This window comes from Zosterops lateralis, assembly GCF_965231275.1.
Source record: "Zosterops lateralis genome assembly, chromosome: 6".
NCBI lineage: Eukaryota > Metazoa > Chordata > Aves > Passeriformes > Zosteropidae > Zosterops > Zosterops lateralis.
Window position 1 is genome coordinate 38,862,599 of NC_139761.1, and position 22,874 is coordinate 38,885,472.

The window sequence follows — 22,874 nt, forward strand, 5'->3', positions numbered from 1 at the left end:
GCAGTGAGATGATGTTTGGAAGACTGATAGATACAAAGGAAGGGGGAGATAAGATAATGTAGAAAAGTTTCATGGGTGTTTGTGGCATAGATAAACATGCAGTGATGTACAGCACCACATCCCTTTCTATCTTAATTCAAGTCGTTTTTGTCAGACTGATGCAGGTGAGAAACAGGAACTGTTTTTTGCCATGCAAAAAGGGCTGATGCTGAGGTTTGACTCTCAGTGCAGAGGAAGGCTCTCAGATCCCTGTTGGAATTGACACTAATGCTCTTTCTCCCTTCATCTTTCCTCAGCATTTCTCAGAGAACTTGGATCACTTCTCTGACAACATGGAGGATTTCTCCAATGACCTCTTCAGCAGTTTCTTCGATGACCCAGTACTGGCTGAGAAGAATCCTCTGCTGGACATGGACCTGGATCCACCCACTCCAGGCATCCAGGCAGAGCACAGCTATTCCCTCAGTGGAGACTCTGCTCCCCAGAGCCCTCTTGTGCCTGTCAAGACTGAAGATAATGCTAACGGTGAGCATGAGATGTGTACACTGCACAGCTTTGGGCACACCTGTTAGCAGAGGCTCTGGCTGGCTTTCATATATAAGGACAAACTGGCTGTTCCTTGGACTTGCACATGGCTGATCTAGGGAAGAATTTGATTTGCTGCGATCAAATACAGCCCACATTTTTCCCTTCCATTTGTGCTCTGATAGTCACGTTACTCCTTTGCCGGGCTTACTGTTATTTACGAGGATGATAATGGGCTGTGTGTGCTGCCAGCTTCTGGCAAGCAATAGGCAATGTCTTTTTAGGACCCTGCAAACTTGGGTGTGGGTGCCCTAGATCCAGCTCCGTTTTTGCATCAGGCAGCAGGGTTTTGGCATGCACATAGGAAGCATGAGTCTCTGGCTGCAACCAGTGCTGGTACATGTGGAAAGCTCAGTGGCTTCTTTACCAGCAGATTTTTTAGCAGGAGACATAGAGGAACAGTCATTTCAAAACTTATTTTTAAAACAATTCATTTCAGGATAATTTATGATGGCTGGGTATTTTTAGAGCTGTCCTTGCAGAGAGTCCTGTAATTTGTGGGATTGTGTGGGTGTCCCAACAGCTGATGGACACCAGGCTGCCTGAAAAAGCAGTGGCACAGGCTCAGTATACACAGAAGACAGCTATTCCTTTGAGCAACAGGGGGACCTGGGACAGAGGCTTCCCTCTCATGACTAGGAATGATCCCAGCTTTCTGGTACAAACGCCAAAGCAGAAGGAGAGAAGGCTGGCCTCTCCTACCTCTTTGGTCCTTGAAAAGGCACAACCATCTGCCACATTCCTTAGGGGCATCTCAGAAAGATGCTGGGAGAGAGGTTTATGGGAGGCAAAGCAGCTCTGCCTTAGTATCAAAAAAGCTTTCAATTTGCATTTCTTTTTCCTTAGTTTTAACCCCAGTACAGTCTTGGAGGGGATAACTAACAAAAAAAAAAAAAAAAAAAAAAAAAAAAAAAAAAAAAAAAAAAAAAAAACCCCAGTGTGAACAAATAAACACAACTCTGTTTTGCCCCTGAAAATGAGTAAGAGGAGATAAGACTTGAGAAGGAGAGAAGTCAAAAGAATGCATTTGTCGAAAGCAGTGAAATGAAGACTGCCTGCATGAAGCCTGCATGAAGTTTCAAGGACTCCTCTCTGAGACACTTAGCACCATTTCTTCTTCTCTCCACTGTGTCTGCACATGCCCTTCTTTCAGCTGTCATGTCTCAAAGGCAAGACCCTGACTCTCTTGAATGGAGTGTGACACTGATCCTTGGGCAGAGGCCAGCACGGGGTGCACAGTGCATAACCCAGGAGAGCTTGAGATGGGCCTGGCACTTGCTCCCTGAGAGTGCAGATCAGTTTTATAAGGGAGCAAGGTCTAGCATTATGATGGCAGGTATAGGAGTATCCATGCACCCAGTCCTGCAGCTAGATAATTCAGGTCATCTTTCCAGGGCTTTTTTGGCTCATAACTGTATGTGAGTCATATTCTAGTGAAACCCTGAGTCAGGTCCAGTATTTGCAACACTGTACAGTCCTTTTGGCACAGTTCCATCTAGTCTCAGTCCTTTTAGACATTCAGTTCCAATTAATGACCCAGAAATGTTTTTTTCTTTAACATTAAGCAAGCTCTGCTCAGTCTGCAGAGCTCCTCAGGAATGCCCCTGCTCTGTCTAGGCTTGGAGCTGGCTGTGGCTTGCTTTTTATCAGCTTTCTCCCAGCTTTTATGCAGATCTCCAAAACTCTTCCAAATCCTGCCCCTTCCCACATGGTTCCCACTAACATAGGTCAGCTAGGACAAGCCATTGGGTGCATTGTGACCCTGCTTATCAGTGGAGTCTGGCTTGTGCATACAGACTGGCTGCTTCATTTCTCAGTACCAGCCCTGAGTTTTGCAGGATGTGATTTGATGCCAGGAGCAAGGGGAGCCAGGGTTGTGCAGAACAGTGGGCACTGGACCAGACTCAGGTTAGTGCCTGCCTTCCTGTACATGTCCTGCTTTCTCACTGCTCTTTGCCTCATCTCCTCAACCCTGGGCAGCTACAGATTTCTCTCAGCCATATTTCTTCCCAATAGGTACAGAGTATCAAGAGCAGAGATGAGCATCTTGGCATGCCTCACCCACCAACATACAGTGAAATCTGCAGAGTTACAGTGTTACCTCTGAAACATCCTCTCAGGCAGCAGAACCTAGAGGTGTCCACACAGGATGCCTACTCCTCAGACCCTCATTGACCCTCTGATGGCTTATTTGTCTCTGATTCTGTAACACAATCACTCCCCAGATGAATCTCCCAGGGTGGGAAAGAGAACAGGGTCAGAATGTAGACAGGAAATGGGAGGACGGTACATACTTATTTGAGTGTCTGCTCCTTGGCCTGTCTGGGCTGACAGCACTGAAGGCTGCTCTCTCACTGAGTCAGGGCTGACTGGGGAGAGCCCTTGGTGGTCTGCTCTCCCTTGTCTGGTAACTTGCTTCAGCAGCAGCCCTCACAGACAGAGGATACCCCACACATCTGAGAAAAAGAGAAATGCAGATCTTTGCAACAGAAGGCATGAGGAGGAAAAGGCTTCAAATGACAGTAAGGAACTTCAGAGTAGTCAGTAGGCAAAATGTTCCCACAGTGGGCATAGCAAAACCAGAAAGAGTTGAAATGGGGGAAGCTGTGAACTCTTCAGCACTTTTCAAAGGGGTAGGTTCAAGTGAATCATCCATCAGGACTGACACCAATTTAGTTGAAATTGCCTAGAGCAGTGGGATAGACTGAAAGATCTCTCAAGGTCCCTCATTTCTGTGAAAGGCAAAAGTCAGTCCAAATTTTCTAGACACAAACACTTGTGGCTGTGTTACACCTTGCCTCCTTCCATCAGAAGGGGTTTGTCTGCATACCAGGGTAACTGGGACTTCACTACCAGCTGTGGGTTCGGTGTGCTTAGCAGGACAGAGAAAACACAATCCACTCTGTGGCTGCTCAGTAGGCTCTGCATTGTCTCAGCTGTACAGTGCATCCCTGCCTGAGATGCTGTCTGATGACATTAGCCCTGCTGCATTGTGGGAAGCTCTAGAAAGCAATCCATCAGCATTGAGAGCAGCACATGCAGCTGAGACACACGCAGCAGCCACAGGAGCTCTGTCTGTGATTGAAGATGTCCAGTCACAGAGGCAGCTGGAAGGAATGTACACCTGCTAGAGAGATTTGTCTAGGCAGAAATAAGGTGCTAGACCAAAGACAGGAAAACAACCACTGACAAGGCCAACACTGTGTTCTCATATATAATTCTTGTCTGGGCTTTAACACCACTCTGTCCAAGCAAAGGCCAGAGGCAGGATTCTGCCCTGGCCTCTCCTGAAGACAACAGAGACTGAGTAGGGCAAAGACAATGTTAACGTACCTCTAAGATCTTAGATCAGATGGCAGCTCCCACATGAACAGCTACTTATTTGTACTCTTCTTCATGCAGGCTTTTCTGGAGCAGAGAAAGATGTTTCTCCTTCTCTCCTCTTACCAGGACATCTTCTGGACTGAGGCCTGCACTGCAGAACTACTCTGGGCAGCAGACAGCTAGGCAACATCCCTGGGCCTGACTGAGAGTGCTGCATGCAGAGCACAGTGCAGAGAGGTTAGAGAGTGAGTCAGACTGTGGCCTTGTGGAGGCAACTGGAGCTCTCTCTGGTGACACGCTTAGCAATAATCTGTCCTGTATCGAGCCAAATGTATTTTCAGATATGTCAGATAAAAAGGGAGAGGGAAGGGATGAGGACTAGGAAGGAGGATGCAGGCTGCAGGCCAGCTAGGAGTAGCCTTTTGGCAGGCTGAAATATTTGAAGAGCAAAGACCAAAACTTTAGAGCAGAGCCCAGGCAGCTCTCCTGCCTAGCAGTCCTGTTCCTATCTGATCTGCAATTTTTCTGGGATCTCTAATCCCACTGGCAAGCCAGGCTCACACCACAGACGCGCATGGGACAGAGCAGACGCGCATGGGACAGAGCAGGCAGGAGGCAAGGGGAGCATGCCCCCACAGCTCCATGTAGTTTTCTTCAGATTCTCCCTTTCCCTCACTGCTGCTTCTTGTCTCTGCAAGCAATGGCAGCAGGGTACAGCTGTGGACAGCAGTGCCCTGAGCAGCCCAGGGTAGAGAAGAGAGTCTCAGAGGTGAAACTGAGTGGAGCAGCTGTAGGAGCAGCCTCACAGGCAGGTGCTGCAGTTGGGCTTCCTTCCACAGGAATGGATCTTCCTCCTCTTCTGTCATGCAGCAAAGCCCTTGGCACAACATCATCAGGAGGCCAAAGCAGCACTGTCAGCCTTTCACTGTCATCATGCTTGCTCTGTCACCAGCTCTCCAGCACAGAGATGGTGCTATTCTTGGTAACACACCTGGCAGCTCTGTGATGCTGGCCATGCTGCCTAAGGAGCAACAGCCCAGCATCCTCCTCTCACTGAGCCCAAAATATAAATAAGCTCCAGAGGATGAGACCTAGACATTACTGGGGGAAGAAACCCTGCAGCTGTCCTCCAGAGCTTGGGCTGTACAGTCAGAGCACAGCAGAGACACAATTCCTCTATCTCTGTCTTGTCTGCTCCCCACACACCAGGGAGCACACACCGGGGTTCATTCCCTTTTGTACTCTGTGTTTGGGCCTGCACATGCCTGTGTGGTGACAGTGCTAAACTTGGAATGGCAGCCTCCTCAGTCAGAGGAAGCTGTCTGCATGTTTGTTTTTTGGTTTTTGTTTTTTTTTTGCCTTGCCCTGTTCTTGCTGGAGTTTGACTCTCATGTTGTGCATATTTCAGAGCTGGAGAATGGAGTGTGGTCACTGGGGCCCAAGCTCTGCTCCATCATGGTGAAACAGGAACAGAACCTGCCTCTAGACCTGCCTGAGTCCCAGCTACCTGCCAGCTCCATACCAGTGCTGAACCTCAACCCACTGCAGAGACTGCCACTGCCTGAGGAGGTGAGCCCATCTAAAATCTGTCGGGAACCTGGGCTCTCACACAGCAGCACCCCTGGTGATGCAGACCCAGCCATGTGACTGCAGGGTCCTGCAAGGTGATTTAGTTACTGAACAGACAGGAGAGGGTGTTGCAAAGCCCAGATCCTGCATCATTTGTCATTCTCCTCTTGAAATGGCAGCGCAGGAGGCTTTACAATCTTGGTTAAATATAAGCATGTTTCCTTGGCACAAAAGCCAAAAGCTTTAAGCTTGCACTGGAGATCTGTCCCCTCCAAATTGCCAGTATTTCTGTAGCCACTCTTGGCTTATTTTCATTTTTCAGAGAACAGTGTCAATTAATGTGATGCCAGTGATCCCACTATTCCTGCATATAGACCCCTGCTCTGCCACTGTCTTTTTCATGGCTTTGGACTTGTCACATGGCCTCTCACTCTTTGTAGCTGCTCACTGGAAATGTTGGTCCCACTCCAGGTCCTGCTTGCTTGTTCCTATGAAGCAGCAGGATTTATTATTTCTGTGTAAAAAGGGGCCAACTCTTTTGGTCGTATCTGGGTTCTTAAGAAGTCTGTTTGTCTGAAGGATGTTCACTTATGCCACTGGTATGTGGGTGTAAGTTGAGGGCTTAGTTCAGCTGGCCTTGAGTCCAGCTGTGTTGGATGAGAAGGTCTGACCAGTCTCACACAGACCTTTCCTATCTTGTAGCAGCTCAGTAGATAACAATAGAGCATCTCTGGGGTTCACTTCCTTTTTTCACTCATGTTGAACATCTTCCCATTTAAACAACCATCCAAAACAAATGGGTTCTTCCAGCCAAAACTGTGCACAAACTTCCTCTATTATTTACACAGCTTGAACTTGCTGTGCCCTCTAATCTCTGCTGTGTATGCTCAGCAGCCATACCATGGTGCTCTCTCAGCTGTGTTTACTGTCTGGAGGAGTTTGCAATGTGTCTGTTTAGTGTGAAAACTCCACCCTATGGTGGGCTGGGGGCTGGCAAGCCAGGAGGCTGAGGGGCAGCATAATGCAGATGGGAATAAATCTCTTTATTCAGCTCTCCGTCCCCTCCGATTGGAAACAGTTGCCCAGTGGTCCTGGTGAAAATCACATGAAAAGGACAGGGGGGGTTGTTCTGTGTCTGTACGACCTCTATACTCCCATTTATAATCAAGGCAGATCAAAGAGGGACTTCCCATGATAATGCAGGGGTTGGTTTAAATTACACTGTCTGGGTCAATCAGAGGAAGAATTGCCAAGAATAAAAGTCATCTCCCTTTTGGAGGTACTCAGCTCAGTGCATTGCTTGGCAGCACATCCATCTGCCAGTGCCACTTCCTCTATAAAATGTGTTTGCACTCTGTGTGCCCAGCAACTGAGACTTCAGGGGCTTATGTTTGAACTCTTGGTTTCCTCCGTGGTGAGAGGCTCCTTTGGGGCAGAGCTGTGAGATGGAGCAGTGGCTGTGGACAGAACTGGTGGGAGCCCTCTGGGCAGGGGAAGTGGCAGTGGCCAAGAGCTCTTTCTGCTTCTCTTCCATAGATTCCTATAGAAATGACTCCATCACCTGTGATCAAAGCTGAACCCAAAGAAGTGAACCAGTTTCTAAATGTACCTACAGGTAAGAAGATAGAATTTCCTGGTCACCTATATTATTCAGCTATAGATTGTTATTATACAGAGTGGAAAGACAACACCTAAAGTCAGAGCTGTGCATATAAGGTTGCAGTGGGGCAGAGAACAATAGAAGAGTGGGCACTGCACTGTTCTAACTCAGATCAGTGTCTGCATCAAGAGCCACACACAAAATTGTTCGGACAGGGACTCCCAGGCAAAACAGGCTACTTCAGAGTTGGAAATATGCAAGAGTGCCTTTAAAATCCTCAGAGAGACTGTAGAGCTATCCAAAAATAACCATCTGAAAGTCAGGAAATTCAGGATCCAGTTTAATTTGAAAGAAACCCAAGCATCTGAAAATCTGCCGATGCACAAATGAAAGCACTATGGGAACTCCCACTGCCGCAGAGACACATTCCTTAGGCATATTCCCACCTCCATTAAGGCCCCTAGGGCTCTCCAGTACAAAGTGGGGACAGTTTTCAAGTGCTTGGAAAACAAGTGAGTGACTGGAGCCCCGCTGGATCAAGTGTGCTGGCAAGTGTGTTAGCCCTGCAGTGCTTTTGGAAGAGCTTTTCTCACACAGAGCTTCCTGTACTTGTGAACAGGCTATGGAGCAAAACATCATGGGCTTTTTACTTCATTTTGGTTGACATCGGACTACCTTATTGTTTTGTAAATACCTGTCCTACAATACCTTTCCTTGGCAAAGCCCTGCCAGCTCCTCTGCAGTTCCTAGTTTAGCACATTTGAGGTCAGTCTAACCTCTGTCTTGGGCAGCGCTCAGTCAAGCCTTTTTCTCAGACTCACCCCATCTTGTGAAACTCATCACCCTCTCCTTTCAGCCCTGTGTTATGGCAGGGCCTTATGCCTGCACCAACAGGCTGACATGAGAGCCATTGACCTGTTCTTCTTATTCCTCAGTAGATGACCTGGTGCAGATGCCTCCAACTCCACCCAGCAGCCACGGCAGCGACAGTGACGGATCTCAGAGCCCTCGGTCCCTGCCTCCCTCCAGCCCAGCCCGGCCTGCTGCTCGCTCTTCTACTGCCATCTCCTCCTCACCTCTCCTCACAGCACCACATGTAAGGAGGCAGCAGGGCTGGGACACAGGGCTTCCTGCTGCTCAGAGGGGTTTGTAGGATTTCCAAGGCTTATGTGGAGGTTCCTGCCCTTGGTAAGGTCTCTAGGCTGAAATGCTCTGTCAAGGCAATGTGATGTCTTAGCACAAGGATGTGGGGAGAAAAAGTGCTCACAGGAGTGAGAAGAGGCAAAATGAATCATGTGTATCTATCAGCAGCTACCTTGTTTTAGCAGGTGCTGTATTTCATCTATTCTTTGGGAAGTGGCCTATGCACTAAGAGGACTTTCTGAGGAGGATAATGAGAGAGAGGAATTACTGAGAATTCTCATAACCAGACCATTTTAACTGTTGCCCAGAAGTTTGTTGGCAGGGTCCTGCAGTGCAAGTGTGTAACCAGCCTCCCAAGTAAACTAGATGCCCTCCCAAGTAAAAGAGGAAAGGAGTTGCTGAACTGTGCCCCCAGGATCAGGTTGAGAGTAGAAAAGAGCACTGCCCTGCATTTTTTGGTGGCAGTGGGCAGCACTGTATTCTATTTTGATGTGTACAGCCTCTGGCTGCTCTGCAAGGCTTTAAGGACGCTCACTGGGGTAGAACTTGCTGACCCTGATGGATGCTCTCTGTGTGTTTCAGAAGTTACAAGGGACCTCTGGCCCACTGCTCTTGACTGAAGAGGAGAAGCGCACATTGATTGCAGAGGGTTACCCAATTCCTACCAAGCTGCCCCTCACCAAAGCAGAGGAGAAAGCACTGAAGAGGGTCAGAAGGAAAATCAAGAACAAGGTGACTGCAAAACATGTAATAATGCAGTTCCCATGATTCCAGAGCATCCTCAGCTGACCAGTACTATAGTCACCCTCACCTCCTCAGCTGTACTGCAGCTCAGAAAGGTGGGACCATGCCTTTGGTACACTAGCATAAGCCTCCCAGCCCACAAAAATGGTGCCAAGGGGCATCTCTGCTTGTGTGCTCTGCATACAGCCATACCTGGGAAGTGTGGCTTCCAGCCTAGCTCCTGGGGGTGTGTGGCATGGGAGAGGGTCCACAGGTCAAACAAACTGTTCTGGTCAGGCCTTGTTGCAAGGACGGGGGAAACCAAAACCATTGCATGGTGCAGGATGGGTGATGCAGAGCGTTCACTAGCCAGGCAGAGGCTGTGAGACTTTGGACTGGGATTAGAAGGCATCCTGTGGGAGAAACACCGGAGAGACTGGAGAGACTGAACTAATCACCCAGTGACTCAGAAGTGGCCTGGGGCAGAATCAGCCCAAATGGCCACAGCACATACCCATGTGAGTCAAAGGAGTGGAACGAAACCCTAAAAATGCTCTCAGCAGTGAGGAGTATAATGCAACAAATGGTTGCAGGCTACAAGCCAAGGAAGGCTGCATACCCACAGCATCCATCCCCCTTAGTTTTGCACTAGAGATCAGCAGGAATGGCAGACTGGAAGGCAACTCCCCATTTGCGTTTAGGATGCTGTGTGTGCAGGAAACAGACAAGATGCATGAGCCACAAAGAAATGTCCAGAGGCTTATGATACTGACTCCTCTCTGCTCCCCTCACAGATTTCTGCTCAAGAGAGCCGCAGGAAGAAGAAAGAGTATGTGGAATGTCTAGAGAAAAAGTAAGTTTCTTCTTCTCAGTCTTACTTTGTAAAAAGGAATCCTGTCCATGCAAAGTTCTCCTTTCTAGTGTTTTGTCTCTGAATTGCTCAAAAAATACAATTCCTTGCAAGGATGGGTGCCCAGGAGTTTGGTTTGGAATCCTGCCCTTATTCTCCTCCCTCCTAGAAATCCTCTTGTGGGATAAAGATCGGTCAAGAAATTTTGTGTTTCCAACTGCTTCATTTGGCCGATGCCCTGCAAAACACGGGTTATTCTGGCTGCCAGCAAGGTGGGATTTTGGGTTTCCCCACTAGAAGTTGCTTCTGTTTTGTCTGTCCCCTAAGTGGCAAGCTGTCTGAGGGTGCTGATCATGGCTTTTTCCTCCTCTCTTCCCATGAAGGTGGACCCACAAACACTTGACAGCAAGAAAAACCTTGCATTACAGTTATTCCCCACTCTCCCCCACTCCCACTCTCTGCATTAGCTTTGTTTTTCTCCTATGCATGACAGGCATAAGCTTAAGGTGATGTCACATGACTCTGACTGGGTAGAAAATAACTCCTGTACTAGCAACCCCTAATGTGCATTCCCAGGCAAAGAAGAATGCTGGAATCCAAGCACAAATTCATGTTTCTGTATAATTACCATCTCCTTCCCAGTTACTAACACCATCTGAGATCAGCAAATGGAAAAAAAAAAAAAAAAACCCAAATCCAACTTTAATTAACTCTTCTCCCTGATGCTATTTATCTTCTCTAGTTGCACAGAAATGCTCAATTAAAGCAGATGATTGAAGGCACCTCAGTGTGCATGGGTATGTCCAGGTATCAGAGCACATCACCTCCAGCTAGTGTCCCGTATGGGACCTTCAGGCCAGGGCTGGAGAGTTGGCTGACCTCGCTCAAGGGGCAGGTCCAGGGCGTTTGGTGCTGGGGCCTCCTCCCCAGATGTGGCTGTGGTGCCTGTATGTACTCAGCAGTTTGTTACGCTAGAGCATTGCTTTGACAGATGGCTTTCAAACAATGCCAGGTTTAAATGTGAACCAAAAGCAGCATTCAGTGATTTTTTTTTTTTTTTTTTACTAGAACATGTCTTTGGTCAGCTTGGCTTACTAAAAAACTGGTTTGTCAAAACCTCTACTTGGGCCCTTCCCCATTCAGTTTGACACTTTTGCTGGAAGTCCAGTTTTTGCACGGAAAGCCTGGTTCAAAGGCTGTGCTGCAAACCTCCAGCAGGATCAGGCTGTGTCTCTGGCTTACCTTTCTCCCAACCTGGAGGCGCTCCCCTTCCCATGCCCCAGCTGCAGCCCAACCACTTTCCTGTCGGAAGCCGTGGGAAGGAGCCTGCAGGTTCTCTGCTGCCCTCAAGTGCCTGCAGTCGGAGCTCGCCCAGCATTTGCAGAGAACGGCCTAGATTTCACAGCCAGGGCGCAGAGCCCAGGGCAGGTTCTCAGGGAGCGGTTTGACTTTGTCCCCTTCCCCCTTTTTCATGCTTCTTAGGGGGGTTTTGAAGTAATAGAAATGTCTGCATAACTTTGGGTCTGCCCTGACTTGACCTGCCTGTAACCAGGTGCTCCTGTCTCTCCCAACCCTCAGAAGTCCCTGAACTGTCACATGTAACTGTCCACCTGCAGTCTCATCCCAGCTCCGTTGAGGCTGGCTGCAGTCAGCTGGGCCAAGTACCATTTGATTTCAAGACCATATTTGCAGGTGATGGATGAAGCCACTGAGCCTCCATACCCCACAAAAAGCAAGGATTGCATTGTCATAAACTTTCTGGCCTTTGTGACTAACTGGCTGTGGGTTTTATTCCCATAGGGTAGAGACATACACAACAGAAAACAATGAACTCTGGAAAAAAGTGGAGACCTTAGAAAATGCAAACAGGTAAGAGAAGCTAGACTTGACCCTCTGTGGGTGGGGCAGGGTGGGTAGGAAGGGAAGTCAGGAGTGCTGGAGCAGAGGGACAAGAAGAGAAAAGCAGCCCCAGCTCCTGGACGGGTGCTGCTTGGCGAGGTGCTGGTTTTCAGCCCGTGACAGCAATGAGGCAGCTGGGTTTGGTTAGCAAGCCTGGAATGTTTGTGTTGGGACGCCAGGACACTCCACAGCGAGGGGAGGGAGGGAAGGCATGTTTCCCATATCTTTTTTGTCCTTCTCTGTACAATCCTTTGGGCTCATGCTGCCTTCTTCATTCCCCTCCAGGGCTCTGTCTCTCTCCAGGGCAGAGGTATTAAGGGAGGCCCCTCACACCAGCCTCTCAGCCCCACTGTTTCTGCTTTTGAGCTCTTCAGAGAAATACAAAGCCCTGGGCATGCTGTGGCTGTTTCAGGTTTCTCTTGAGAAAGCTGAACAGACTTGATGAATATAAGGAAAGCCCATTCTTCTAATAAAAATAGAGATCCCATCTCCCACCAAATCCAGAGCAATTCCTTGTGCATGTGGTGTTCCAGCCCTTTCTCAGCTTCTTTTGGGTAAAGCAATCCCAAAGAATCTCTGTGTCATCTGCTGCTACTGCTCACCTGAAAGGAGCAAGCTTGCTCCCACAGCCCCAAAGTTCTCTCACCCAAGCCTCTGAGTTTCCTCACTCAAAACTCTGGTGGGCACTTCTAATATGCAGAGCTGGCCAACCAATCACCACAGGAATTTGCTTCCTTGGAAGCAAATAATGAAGATTTCCACCCTGAAGTGGGGATGGACAGCTGGAGCTAGAAGAGAGCCCAGCTCTGCCCCCTTATGGGCATAACAGATGTGAGCAAGGGCAGGGTAAACTCCAGGGAATGTTTATCTCTATAGCTCCATTTATATCAGCTTGAATTGAAGGTGAAAACCACAGCCAGAGAGCTAGTTCCTGACCCAGTCCTCTGCTGCCATGACAGTTCATGGAGTACTCCTAGAGGCTCCACTGCACACTGCCCTCCCACCTATGACATGAGTGCTGTGACCTTGGCTTCCAGGCCTGACACTGGTGCTGGAACTGGGGGTTGCCAGGCATGGTCTGGCTGAGGTGTGTGAGAGCCAGAGGTCTCCTGTCTGCCAGAGATACAGCTACCCAGCTGCTCTCATGCACAGAGCACATCTTGCCCCCCAGCCTCTCCGGGTAATGTGGGCAGCCCTAGTGCTGAAAAAGTGAGCCTCACCCTGAAAAATCAGGAGACTGGCCTAAAAGCCAAGAGAATTTCATTTTTTTCCCTAAAATACACATTGTATTCTTTCTAATTTGGTTTGGTTTTTGTGCACTGCCAGTGGGACACACTGTGCTTCTCTCCACGTGTACAGGGAGCAAAACAGGATTTGGAAAGGGATAAAGCCAGGATTCGCCTGCAATCTCCTGGCTCCAGGACCTGGCATTTTATGAAAGCTCAAATATACTTGTGGAGAACAGTCAGTGCTCCCAGAAGGAAAGTCAGCAATAGTCTCCATTTCAATAATATGCAACTCTTGGGAACTGTGTGCTCTGTAGTCTCCCTCATCCCAGGTTCCTTCATCAGCTCAGTGAAGGGTTCAGTAGCTCTTGTTAACACCTACCACTGTTTTGTGTTACATGTGCAGATGCCCATGCACGGTTAAATGGGGCAGAGAGACCTTAGCATGTGTTTCAGCCAGGGCAGTCAGAGAATTAATTAATTGCTGAACTCAAGATTTGGCTTTGCCTACATCTCTCTGCAGAATTTGTCAAGACTGAAGAAGCTCAAGGGAATCACAACTGTTTCTTACTTTTCTCTCCACCACAGTTTAGGGCACAGGTTGAGCTTCAGAGTATGTGTCTCTGAGTGAAGTGGGAACAGGCAAGACTGTGCTAAAGGTTTTACCTGTCTACAAAGTTCAGCCTCCATGCCAGAGCTCTCCACTGCTCTGGGAATTGACTGGCTGGCCCTGTAGGCACCCAGGAGTCCTAAATGAATGGGTTATTCATAATAGTGGATAATAGTGAAGGAGGTGGTGGACCCACTGATGAGACCCTTTTTCGTTTCTTGTTTCCCAAGCCTGTTTGGTCAGAGAGCTTAAGAAATATACGGGAAAGGGGAGATACTTTTTTTCACAAGAAGGGAAAATCAAGGTACAATATGAAGTGGGTAGTGGTATTCTTGGCTCACTTACTGACTTCTACCTCCTTATTAAGTTTTGATATGCATTGTTTCCTATCACAGGACTCTGCTCCAGCAGTTACAGAAGCTTCAGGCTCTGGTAGCTGGGAAAGTCTCCAGACCTTATAAAATGGCTTCCACGCAGACTGGGACGTGTCTAATGGTATAAGCTTCATTTCCATCTTCCTTACTGGCCATGCTTCTCCAGACAGCTTTGTTGATTGCCTGTCTCTGCCCTCTTCCCTGCTGCCCAGCTCTGTTGTCAGTTACATCTGCTCTTTCATTTTGTGTTATAGTCACCAGAGCTGGGCCCTGTGTCATACATACATCAGTTGTTTCTGCAACAACATTAGAATAATTCCTGCATTATCACTGCCTTCTTCTTTGGGCAAAAAAAAAGCACTTTGTTTGCTTTTCATTAGCTATTAGCCATTCAGCAAAAATCTTCATTGAGCTTCCATCGTAATGGGCAGAGTTTCCTTTTGCTGAGCTGGTAATGCTTAATGTTTAACTCAGCAGGCAGATGAACACTCCAAGTATTCATCCCAGTGGGCATTACCTTGTGTTTATCAGCAAGAAATGGCATCTGTTCTTGCTATGCCTGCACATAGGCTTTGTTAAATCCAGCAGGATTCCCTTTGTCCTTTTGACTAGCCATAATAATTCGGGGTTGTCTGTTGTTTTGGTAATCCCTGTTTGCCTCATAGCAGAGGATCATAAAATATGGTTAATAAATATTGGCTTCATTGAGGAGCTTTTGGGTATGCCAATGTGTAGCCATAAATAGAGTCAATTGCTTATTCATCTCTTTTTTTTTTTTTTTTTGCTGAGGAAAAGATTCTGATCCATAGTAAAAATCTAATCTTCCCCCTTTGATGTCTTTGCAGGATTGTCATAGTAGCTGCTCATGACAAATTTGTCAGAGTTAGTTATCTATATCTGGTTATCACTTCTGTACTGTTAGCAGTCACAAAATGCAAACAGATGGTATACTTGCCCCACTTTCTCAGCACCCTCAGTGTCCTTAGGGATTGTTTTTTTGGTCCTGGTTCAGTGAGTTTCCTTGGTTCCAGAGCCCCTGCTTTGTAATTTCAAGTACTTCCTCCTTTCAAAATCTGCTCAACCTTTTGCTACTCTTTGCTGCCCCCATGTCAGACTAGATTTTAATGAGTGTCTTTTTTTTCCCTGCTCTCTGTCTTCATTCCCAAGTTCTTTCCACATTTTTGGGTGTGACCCAGCTGAGCCCAGTGACTCATTGCTCCTTAATGCAGCAGCTCATCAGAGCACCCCTGGCTCCAGTTCTTCAGTGATACTACCTGGAATAAACAAGTCTAGAAGAGGTGCCTTCCAGACATCCCCTGTGCTACAGGCTGATATAATATCTAATTTAGCTTCCCAACAATGTCTCCTTGCTGCTCCTTTTGTTGCAGGCATCCCAGCCCACACATCCACTCTCTCAGACTTCTTAGCTTTGAAGCATTTCAAGAATTTGTAATTTGCTTTCCTATCTTTGACCAGTTCCTTTCACAAGCCTCTGAGTTCTCATTTTCCATTTTTAAATACAACATTCCTTATCATGACAGATAGTAGAATCATTGTGTCTTGCAGCATAGGAGTAGAGCAGGCGACCCTTCTTTAGCCCTGTGTCATTGGTGCTGGATATTTGTACTGCCACTTCTTGAAGGCCTCCAGTGGTGAGCAGTCCTCAGCCTGATCAGGCAAACTATTCCAGTGCTGTGTTATCTTTCTCAGATAAAGCTTTCTTGCTATCTCAACTCAATCTTCCTTGCAGCAGCTTCAGCCAACTAGAACTTCTTCTGCCGCCTGTAAGCAAGATCTGTTTAATCTCCCTTTGTGCAGCTGCATTTTATATATTTGAAAACTCTTGTTTTTGAGCAACTCCCTTTAGTCTGCTCTGCTAAATCACCAGATTTCAGTCTTCCCTCAAAGGCTGAGTTACTGAATAACTGCTTGTTCCCAAAGCTATCTTTCAGACTTTCTCCAACGGCCCTGCATTTCTTGGAAGTATAGGGCCCAAAGCTGGGCATAGTGTTCCACCTGAAGGCCAGTAGAAATCCAGCCAGAAAGCCTGTTCATAATGCTTGGGCTGAGATTTGCCCTTCACAAAGTAACACTGACGTGGACCCATCTAGGCAGATGGGTCTCCCAGAGCCTCTTCGGTAGAACAGCTGAAACACGTAGTCACTGATGTATTTCCCCTGGTAATCACTCCTGCCACCTCAGAGCTCTCTGCAGGTCTCCACATTTGTCTGTATAGATCTTCCCACTGTTCTCTTGTACCACTTCTTCCCATGGTCAAGCTCATTCCAAATTTGCATACTGACTAAAAGCCAGTCTGCTTGTAGTCTCTCCCATCTGCAGTTTGGTATAGTCCATCATTTAAGTCAAGCTTAAAAAGGATGAATCTTGCCAGATCTGTAACAGATCTCTCTGCTACTCCATCTGCTACTTCCTCACAGTTTGACAGTGAACCCTTTGATAAATACACTCTCAGTATGTCTTTTTCTTGATTAATTTTTCCTCCACCTTTCCAAATGGTTTTGCAGTAGTTTTCTCTAGTTTAATTTCCCTCAATTTCAAGATGTCAAATAATGAGATGGTCAAAAGCTGTGACATGAATGTTACTCAGAATCAAGCCAAGAGTTACTGTTATGAAGTGTTGTAGAGTTTGAACTAGAAGTGAATCAGAGCATCAGAGTTAACCTGAAACAAAACAGAGTAAAAACAGTGCTGTTTTGCAAAACCCCAGCTGAAAGCCATGTTAAAGCAAGATGTTAAGTACATTGCTCTTTCTCAGCCTAAAAAGACTGTTTTATTTTGGAAGGCAAAAACATACTTTGCAGGCCTGGCTCCTTTTTCTCCAAGTTATGTGTTTGGCTGTGATAATTCCAAGCAACATCTATTCAGAATTTATTATTTCCTCTGTTTTTGTTGAATAAGGATTCTAAATTCTTCATGTGCCTGATATGATGTCCTTAGACAGCATCGATGCTGCCTTCATTTAATGTCCTTACTTTAAAACCAGCCATGAGGAGTCTGGACAGTTAAAATCCATCTTTACATAACATAGTATCCCCATGTTATGATTTCATCTTCCACATCTCCTGGAATCCACTGGTGGTCAAAATTACCTTGATGTACCAGCTTCTGTGCATTACTTAGGCACAGGTATTCTGAAATAGGTGACTTCTGAAAAGCAGTCAAGCAATTGCTGGCTTTCCCTACGGGCATCCACCCAGGACAGATTTGCTACTTTATACAAAGGTAGTAGAAATCACCAACAGATGCATCGCCTCTTTGGCTGCTCAGTTTGAGCATTGAGCTGGCAGCAGGTAGTTACAGACCATGCATGGTGCATGAGTATTCAATAATTTGGCTTTGTACCATTTTCTGTGTGTGCCTTCTTGCTCTGTACTGGCAGTTCCCTGAGCTCCACAGAGCCCCCTATGATCAGCACTGGCACTTCACTCTGAAGCTTTACTGTTACGGCAGAATTTCAAGATAGCTCCAGACCTACCTGAGGGGGATTTCAGGGGAGATTTCACATACCTTTCTCGTGTTATCACTGCCTAATAGCTCTGACTTGTCTGCCTGATAGCAGACCACTGACACATGGTCTTGCATATCTACACATCAAGCAAAAATTTAACCCTTTCCTAGGAATCTGCATCTTTACTATCAGGTATTAGGCAACTGCAGTTCTGCTGTCATTTCTGTCCTTGCATGAATAGTAGCTTCACTTTGCTCTGTGTGCAGTACCTCACAGATTTCTCCCAGTGGGCTTGTTTTCTTTACAGCCCACAACAGCTCCTGCCAAGCCAATGGTTAGGCTCCCTTTGGTTAAAGCAGAGTTTGTCCCTTCTGTTGAGTCTCCCTTTTTTTCAGCTTGTTTCTCAGCTATGCCTTCCACTATCTCTCCTCAATATGACAGGCAAGTTCTCACAATTGAACCAGAAATACTCCAAATAAAGCAACAAGAGGAAGTTTCTGACTTCCCTTCTTGAATTTGCAACAGAGATTAGCACAGCAAGCCCCTTCCTTGCCTGGGGGATCACAGGTATCCAGTTGTCAATCTGACCAGATCTTCTTACATAGCCTCATGTTGTTGTGCTGTGGGGGGAGTGTTTCTTCATGGCTAGTGGCACTGACTGTGCTGATCTCCTTTTCTAGGTGCTGGCACTCTGCTTCGTTCTGATCCTGGGATCCCTGATGCCCTGTCTCCCTGAATTCTCTTCAGCATCACAGACAGTGAAAGCAACACCAGCACCAGACATTTACACAACTACTAAGGGTGAGTCTAACGTGGTTCCTCCATTTCAACTTGTCAAACCAATTCTAGCTCTTATCCCAACACTCCCTGGTCAGGCATAGCATCCTCACCTCTGTGGCTACCCCAGAAGCTGGGGCTGTGGCAAGGGAAGATTCCTAATCTGCAAGTGGTACAAACTCCATAACAGCTCCTTGTTGATCCTGTTGTCATCCTGTGCTAACCATTGTCCCAAAACACGCCAAGTGTCAAAGGAAGGAACATGAGGGAAAAGTCCCAGGGTAGACTGGTTGTCTTCTGAAGAGGCTGTGAGCCCAGGGGGGAGTTTGCTTCATGAAGCTGGGGGGAGGAGGGTATCCTGCACAGTTACGTATGGACAAGGCTGGGTGAGCATGTGCTGAAACCACCATCATGACCCAAACCCATTGCAACAGACCTTGTCCTCATTGTTAACCAATGCTCTCCTTTTTTTCAGTTCAGTCACGGAGCCTCCTTTTCTATGATGAGGGTGCTGGCTCCTTAGAAGAGAGCTATAGCTCCTTTCTAACCATGGACCATCCCGAGGGGTGGGAGGCCAAAAAAAGTCAATCTGAGGAGGGAAGGCCTCATCTGGCCAGGACACATGAGACGGCTAAATATTTGAGCAAAATCCAGGGGGGTCCTGACCAGAACCGAACTGTCCCAACTCTCAGCGACCTCAAAGAGCAATTCCGTGAGAGGTAAGCAGGTGGGGCCACCTTCTGAACCCAAAACAGCATGGTGTCTGAAGGTAAAGAAGCAGGCATGTCCATCCCTTCTGTTGCAAGCTAAGGACAGCTGACAGGCAGTCAGCTAAGAGCAGTGGCTGGAGGAGGCCAGTGCTGGCAGGGAGCATAAGAACAAGTTTATTTTCTAGAGCAAAAGTTTGTCCATAAAACAGTGTCCCCACTTGCATAAAGATATGGAGGGCTGGATGACTCACGTGGTCCCAGGTTTGTGTTCCATTTAGTGCCCTGGGGAAGGAGTTCATCCTGGTCAGAGCGAACTAGCTGGGCACACAGAGAGGTGAATTTGCATAGGAGGCTACAATGAACCTTGACTGATGCCTTGTCTTTTCTTTTCCTCAGGGAGACATCCTCCAGTGAGACAACTGAATTCTTGTAGCAGCTGCTGGACCTCAAGGCCTCGTCTGTCTGATTGCAGGATTCCCTCCTCACCAAGCAACTGAGGGGACTTGGCAGGAGAGGACACTGCATTTAGACGCTCCTAAACTGGCCTTGGGTTCAGCTTCTCCCCTTCCCCATCATCTCCATTAGTGCTGATCTCTCTGAGGGGAGTCACAGGACTGCCAGAACCAGCAATAAGTATCTGGAGAAGCCCTGAGACTCCCTCTTCTCTGGCCTTACCTCCCGTTTAAATGAGCACTACCCTATGGATGTGGGCTCACCTTGGAGAGGAGGGAAATCAGGGGAAGCCCACAAACTATTCAGCTCACTCCCCAAAGCCACCAGACCAAGGGGGCTGTCCCCACATGTGTACCCCTTGGCTACATCAGATGCACCTGAAGGAGAGAGAAAGTGCTGGATTTACTGTCCTGCCTGAGGGTTTTAGGAGTGGGTGATATTGGTGCTGGAGAGATGGCTCTGGAGAGTTTGAGCTCATTCCTTGCCCTCCATATGTTAGTATATTTCTGCTTCCATTGAGAGAAAACCTAGTTCTTCCTTGCTCTAGTTTTCTCTTGATGGACATGCCTACGTAACTTCAACACCAACTATCTGCAAAGATCTGCACACAAACGGAGTGGGGGAGAGAGACCCAGACAGATAAATCACCATAAAAATTAGCCAGCAGCTTCTGGTAACCAGAGCTCTGAAAGAGAGAATAACTTTCCCTAACAACCCACTTCTCCCCACCCTTAGCACCCCTGTTTTGGCAGGGGTGGTATTTTTCTTTCTGTTCCCAGCTTGGGCCCTACAGTGCAGTGCTAACCAGGTCAGTGGTTTTCTCACTTTCCATTTTGCAGGCCTCCCCATTTGAGAGGGAGTGAGAAAAATACGTTCCCATAACCCAACCCCCATCCCAGCTCTCCATCTCTGATTCTGCTTCATGCTTAATGGGATCTTCCTAGGAACCACCATGGAGAGATCTACAACCCATTGGAGGGCTGTCAGATTAGCCATCATTTCCCTCACAGCCTCTGTGTGCACAACTGTGTTGTGAAAGCCACTGAGGACATACTGGCATTTCTGGAGACAGGTACATCTGTCAAGAAAGAGGTGGTATGTTGGAATTGGCCAGGGCCACCAAAGACAGTTTTAGACCTCTTGTTTCTAAATGCTGACAGCAAAGATGGCAAACTCTTGCCATACCACCTCTCAGGCCAGTCTTGCCAAGTTTGGTGTTGAAGTGACATCATTTCAAGCCTATGCCATCCTCTTCAGCACCCAGACACCCATTTCTGATCCTTCTTCCTCCAGCAAAAGCCCTGAAAAAAGGCGGAAGTGTCTCCTCACTCCATTCCCTCAGCTGCCATTTGATGGAAGGACAATGTGGGACACGAGTGTCGGAGATCTGGGATGTGGCAGGTTGCCTCGTGTGTAATACGGAAGTCCCTGTGCACTCTGCCAGGTCTCACAGCAGGCTCCTCTTCTGCTTGTTTCTCATCAAGCATCCTGGACTCACTCTGCACTGCCCCAGCCTCTCCTCTTCCCCCAGGCCGGGAGTGGAGAAGGCTCCCTGTTGAGGAAGGATGGGATGGCTCTTGCTCAAGGACTGAGAGAGGTGAGGGAAGGGCCCTCACATCCTTCTTTTCTCCCTACTGAAAATTGGTTTTGCCCCTCCAAGTCATTTAGGAAAATTTGGACACAGCTGGCTGCAATCGTGCATGTGTGGTCAGTGGGGTGCTGAAGAGGAAAGCTTTCAGCATTGCTCTGCTCTCCCCACGGGACCCACTGGTCACCAGATACCACTTGAATCCCCACCCTCCACCTCCACCCCAGCACAAAGAACCACTGCCGGGTCCAAGCACACCCTCCTCCCCCCCCCAACACTTCCACTGAGCATGTCCTCATGCCTCCCACTCCCACTGTTGTACAGAGATCAAGAGCAGAACTCGTTTGTACATAATGAAACTTATTTTGTATTATTGCCGATCCCTTAAGATATTGTATTTTGGAGACTCTCAGATCCTATTTTCAGTATTGTATTTTATTAAGAATTAGTGCGGGCTTGGCATCTATGAACTTCTTTCTTGTGGCAGCTCATCTTCCACTTATACTCCAGCAAGCTGCTTCTTCCCTCTTAGTTTTGTTTTTTTTTTGTGTGTTTTTTGTTTTGTTTTGTTTTCAAGCCACCCTTTCTCCTCCTTCTATCACTTGCTCTGCATTTGCTTTATGAAGCAAAACAAAAATAAAATAAAAAGATTCAGCATCAGCCCTGGGTTGACAGGTGCTTTTATTGAGGCATGATGGTCATGCCAGTCCACATGCACAGCTCCTCAACTCCTGCTCCCTCTCCCATTCCCTGGCCACATGCAAAGCTGCTTCAGTACTGGGACGTCATGCTCCATGTCAGGGGCTAGAAACAAACTTGCATGTTTTATTTCCAGCAGCAATGTCATTGTCATTTATTCTGCAGTTCTGAACAAATCAGAACTTTTCTGCCTCTGTTTCTTCTCCCCCTTTGAAATACCACGATCATCCTCTTGGAAGGAGGAAGATAATAGAAGAAAGTATATGAGGAGCAAAAAGCTACTTCAATGAAGAGGCTCTGCAGGGATCTGTACAACAAAGACATAGCTCATAGCATGATGGTCCTATCCTGTCTGAAAAATTACCTAAATCTTTCATTAACTGTAAAAGCAGCAACTGCACTCAAATGGGCAACGACCTGGGTCGTGGCTGTCAGCCTGTACCTCTGATAGTCCTTTTACATCTGCAAAAACTGATAGATTTGTCATGATTTCGTGTGAAACACAAAGCAACAGGGGGTCTAGAAAACAAGTTTTCATTTTCTAGCAAGCTTCAAGCAGGTTCATGAGAATTTGGCCATTGAAGCAACTCCTTGCAGTCAGCCCTCCATGTCTGGAAGGCAGCCCAAGCAGGAGCTCCTTTCAGAGATGCTATAAGGTGTCTTTATCTCCCACCTCTGGCTGGGCTGGTAGAGCAGGACTGTGCCACAGCAGAATGTGAGGTTTGGGGCTTACAAAGGTCTCTTTCTGCAGATTATAATTTCTTGATGGAGAGGAGTAAAGCTGTTGCCTTGCTGTTTTGACTGAGCTTGCCCTTGAGAGCGTCTGGGAGAGACAGGAGCTCTCTCTTGTGACCCAGGTCTGTACTGCCAAGAGGGAGTTTGATGTGCAATCCATGGCAGGTTAGTGTGACGTGGTTTTGCAGACCCATGCAGAGCTCCCTTCCCCTGCCTACTCACCAATGCAAGGAAATGCCTGACCTTGCCCTGCAGTTTCTTCCTGGGCCAGAATTATTTGTGAGTTGAGAATCTGACGTTTTCCCTGCAGCACCTCGTCCAAAAGCAGCCTCTTAACCTGCGTTCAGTACGATTCACCTTCCCCCACTATGAGGTGGAGCTGCTCCCTGCACTCATCAGATTTCATCCAATGGAAGGGCCCAGCCCTGCTTTGCTCAGCCCTGTGAAACTTGACATAGCTCTGGGAATTGCCTTCCAGGGAGATTTTGGTCTGCACTCTTCATGCACACTCCAAAACAGGTGCAATAGGGAAGCTTTTAA

General features: G+C 47.5%; 1 protein-coding gene across 2 annotated transcripts; it reads left to right on the plus strand.

Moving 5' to 3' along the window:
* Positions 1 to 317: 317 nt before the first annotated feature.
* On the plus strand, positions 318 to 21,560 carry CREB3L1 (cAMP responsive element binding protein 3 like 1; the record flags this gene model as incomplete). Of its 2 annotated transcripts, none has more annotated exons than XM_083863801.1 (11): positions 318 to 525; positions 5,318 to 5,478; positions 7,015 to 7,093; positions 8,017 to 8,174; positions 8,804 to 8,953; positions 9,739 to 9,797; positions 11,595 to 11,663; positions 13,925 to 14,024; positions 18,053 to 18,173; positions 18,625 to 18,868; positions 19,256 to 21,560. In XM_083863801.1, the coding sequence occupies 11 exons, from the start codon at positions 333 to 335 to the stop codon at positions 19,290 to 19,292; spliced, it is 1,371 nt and encodes a 456-aa protein (XP_083719927.1). In that variant the 3' UTR covers positions 19,293 to 21,560. The 2 variants fall into 2 exon arrangements, with proteins under 2 accessions (XP_083719927.1, XP_083719926.1); XM_083863800.1 differs by having other exon boundaries at positions 333 to 525; positions 8,014 to 8,174.
* Positions 21,561 to 22,874: the final 1,314 nt, after the last annotated feature.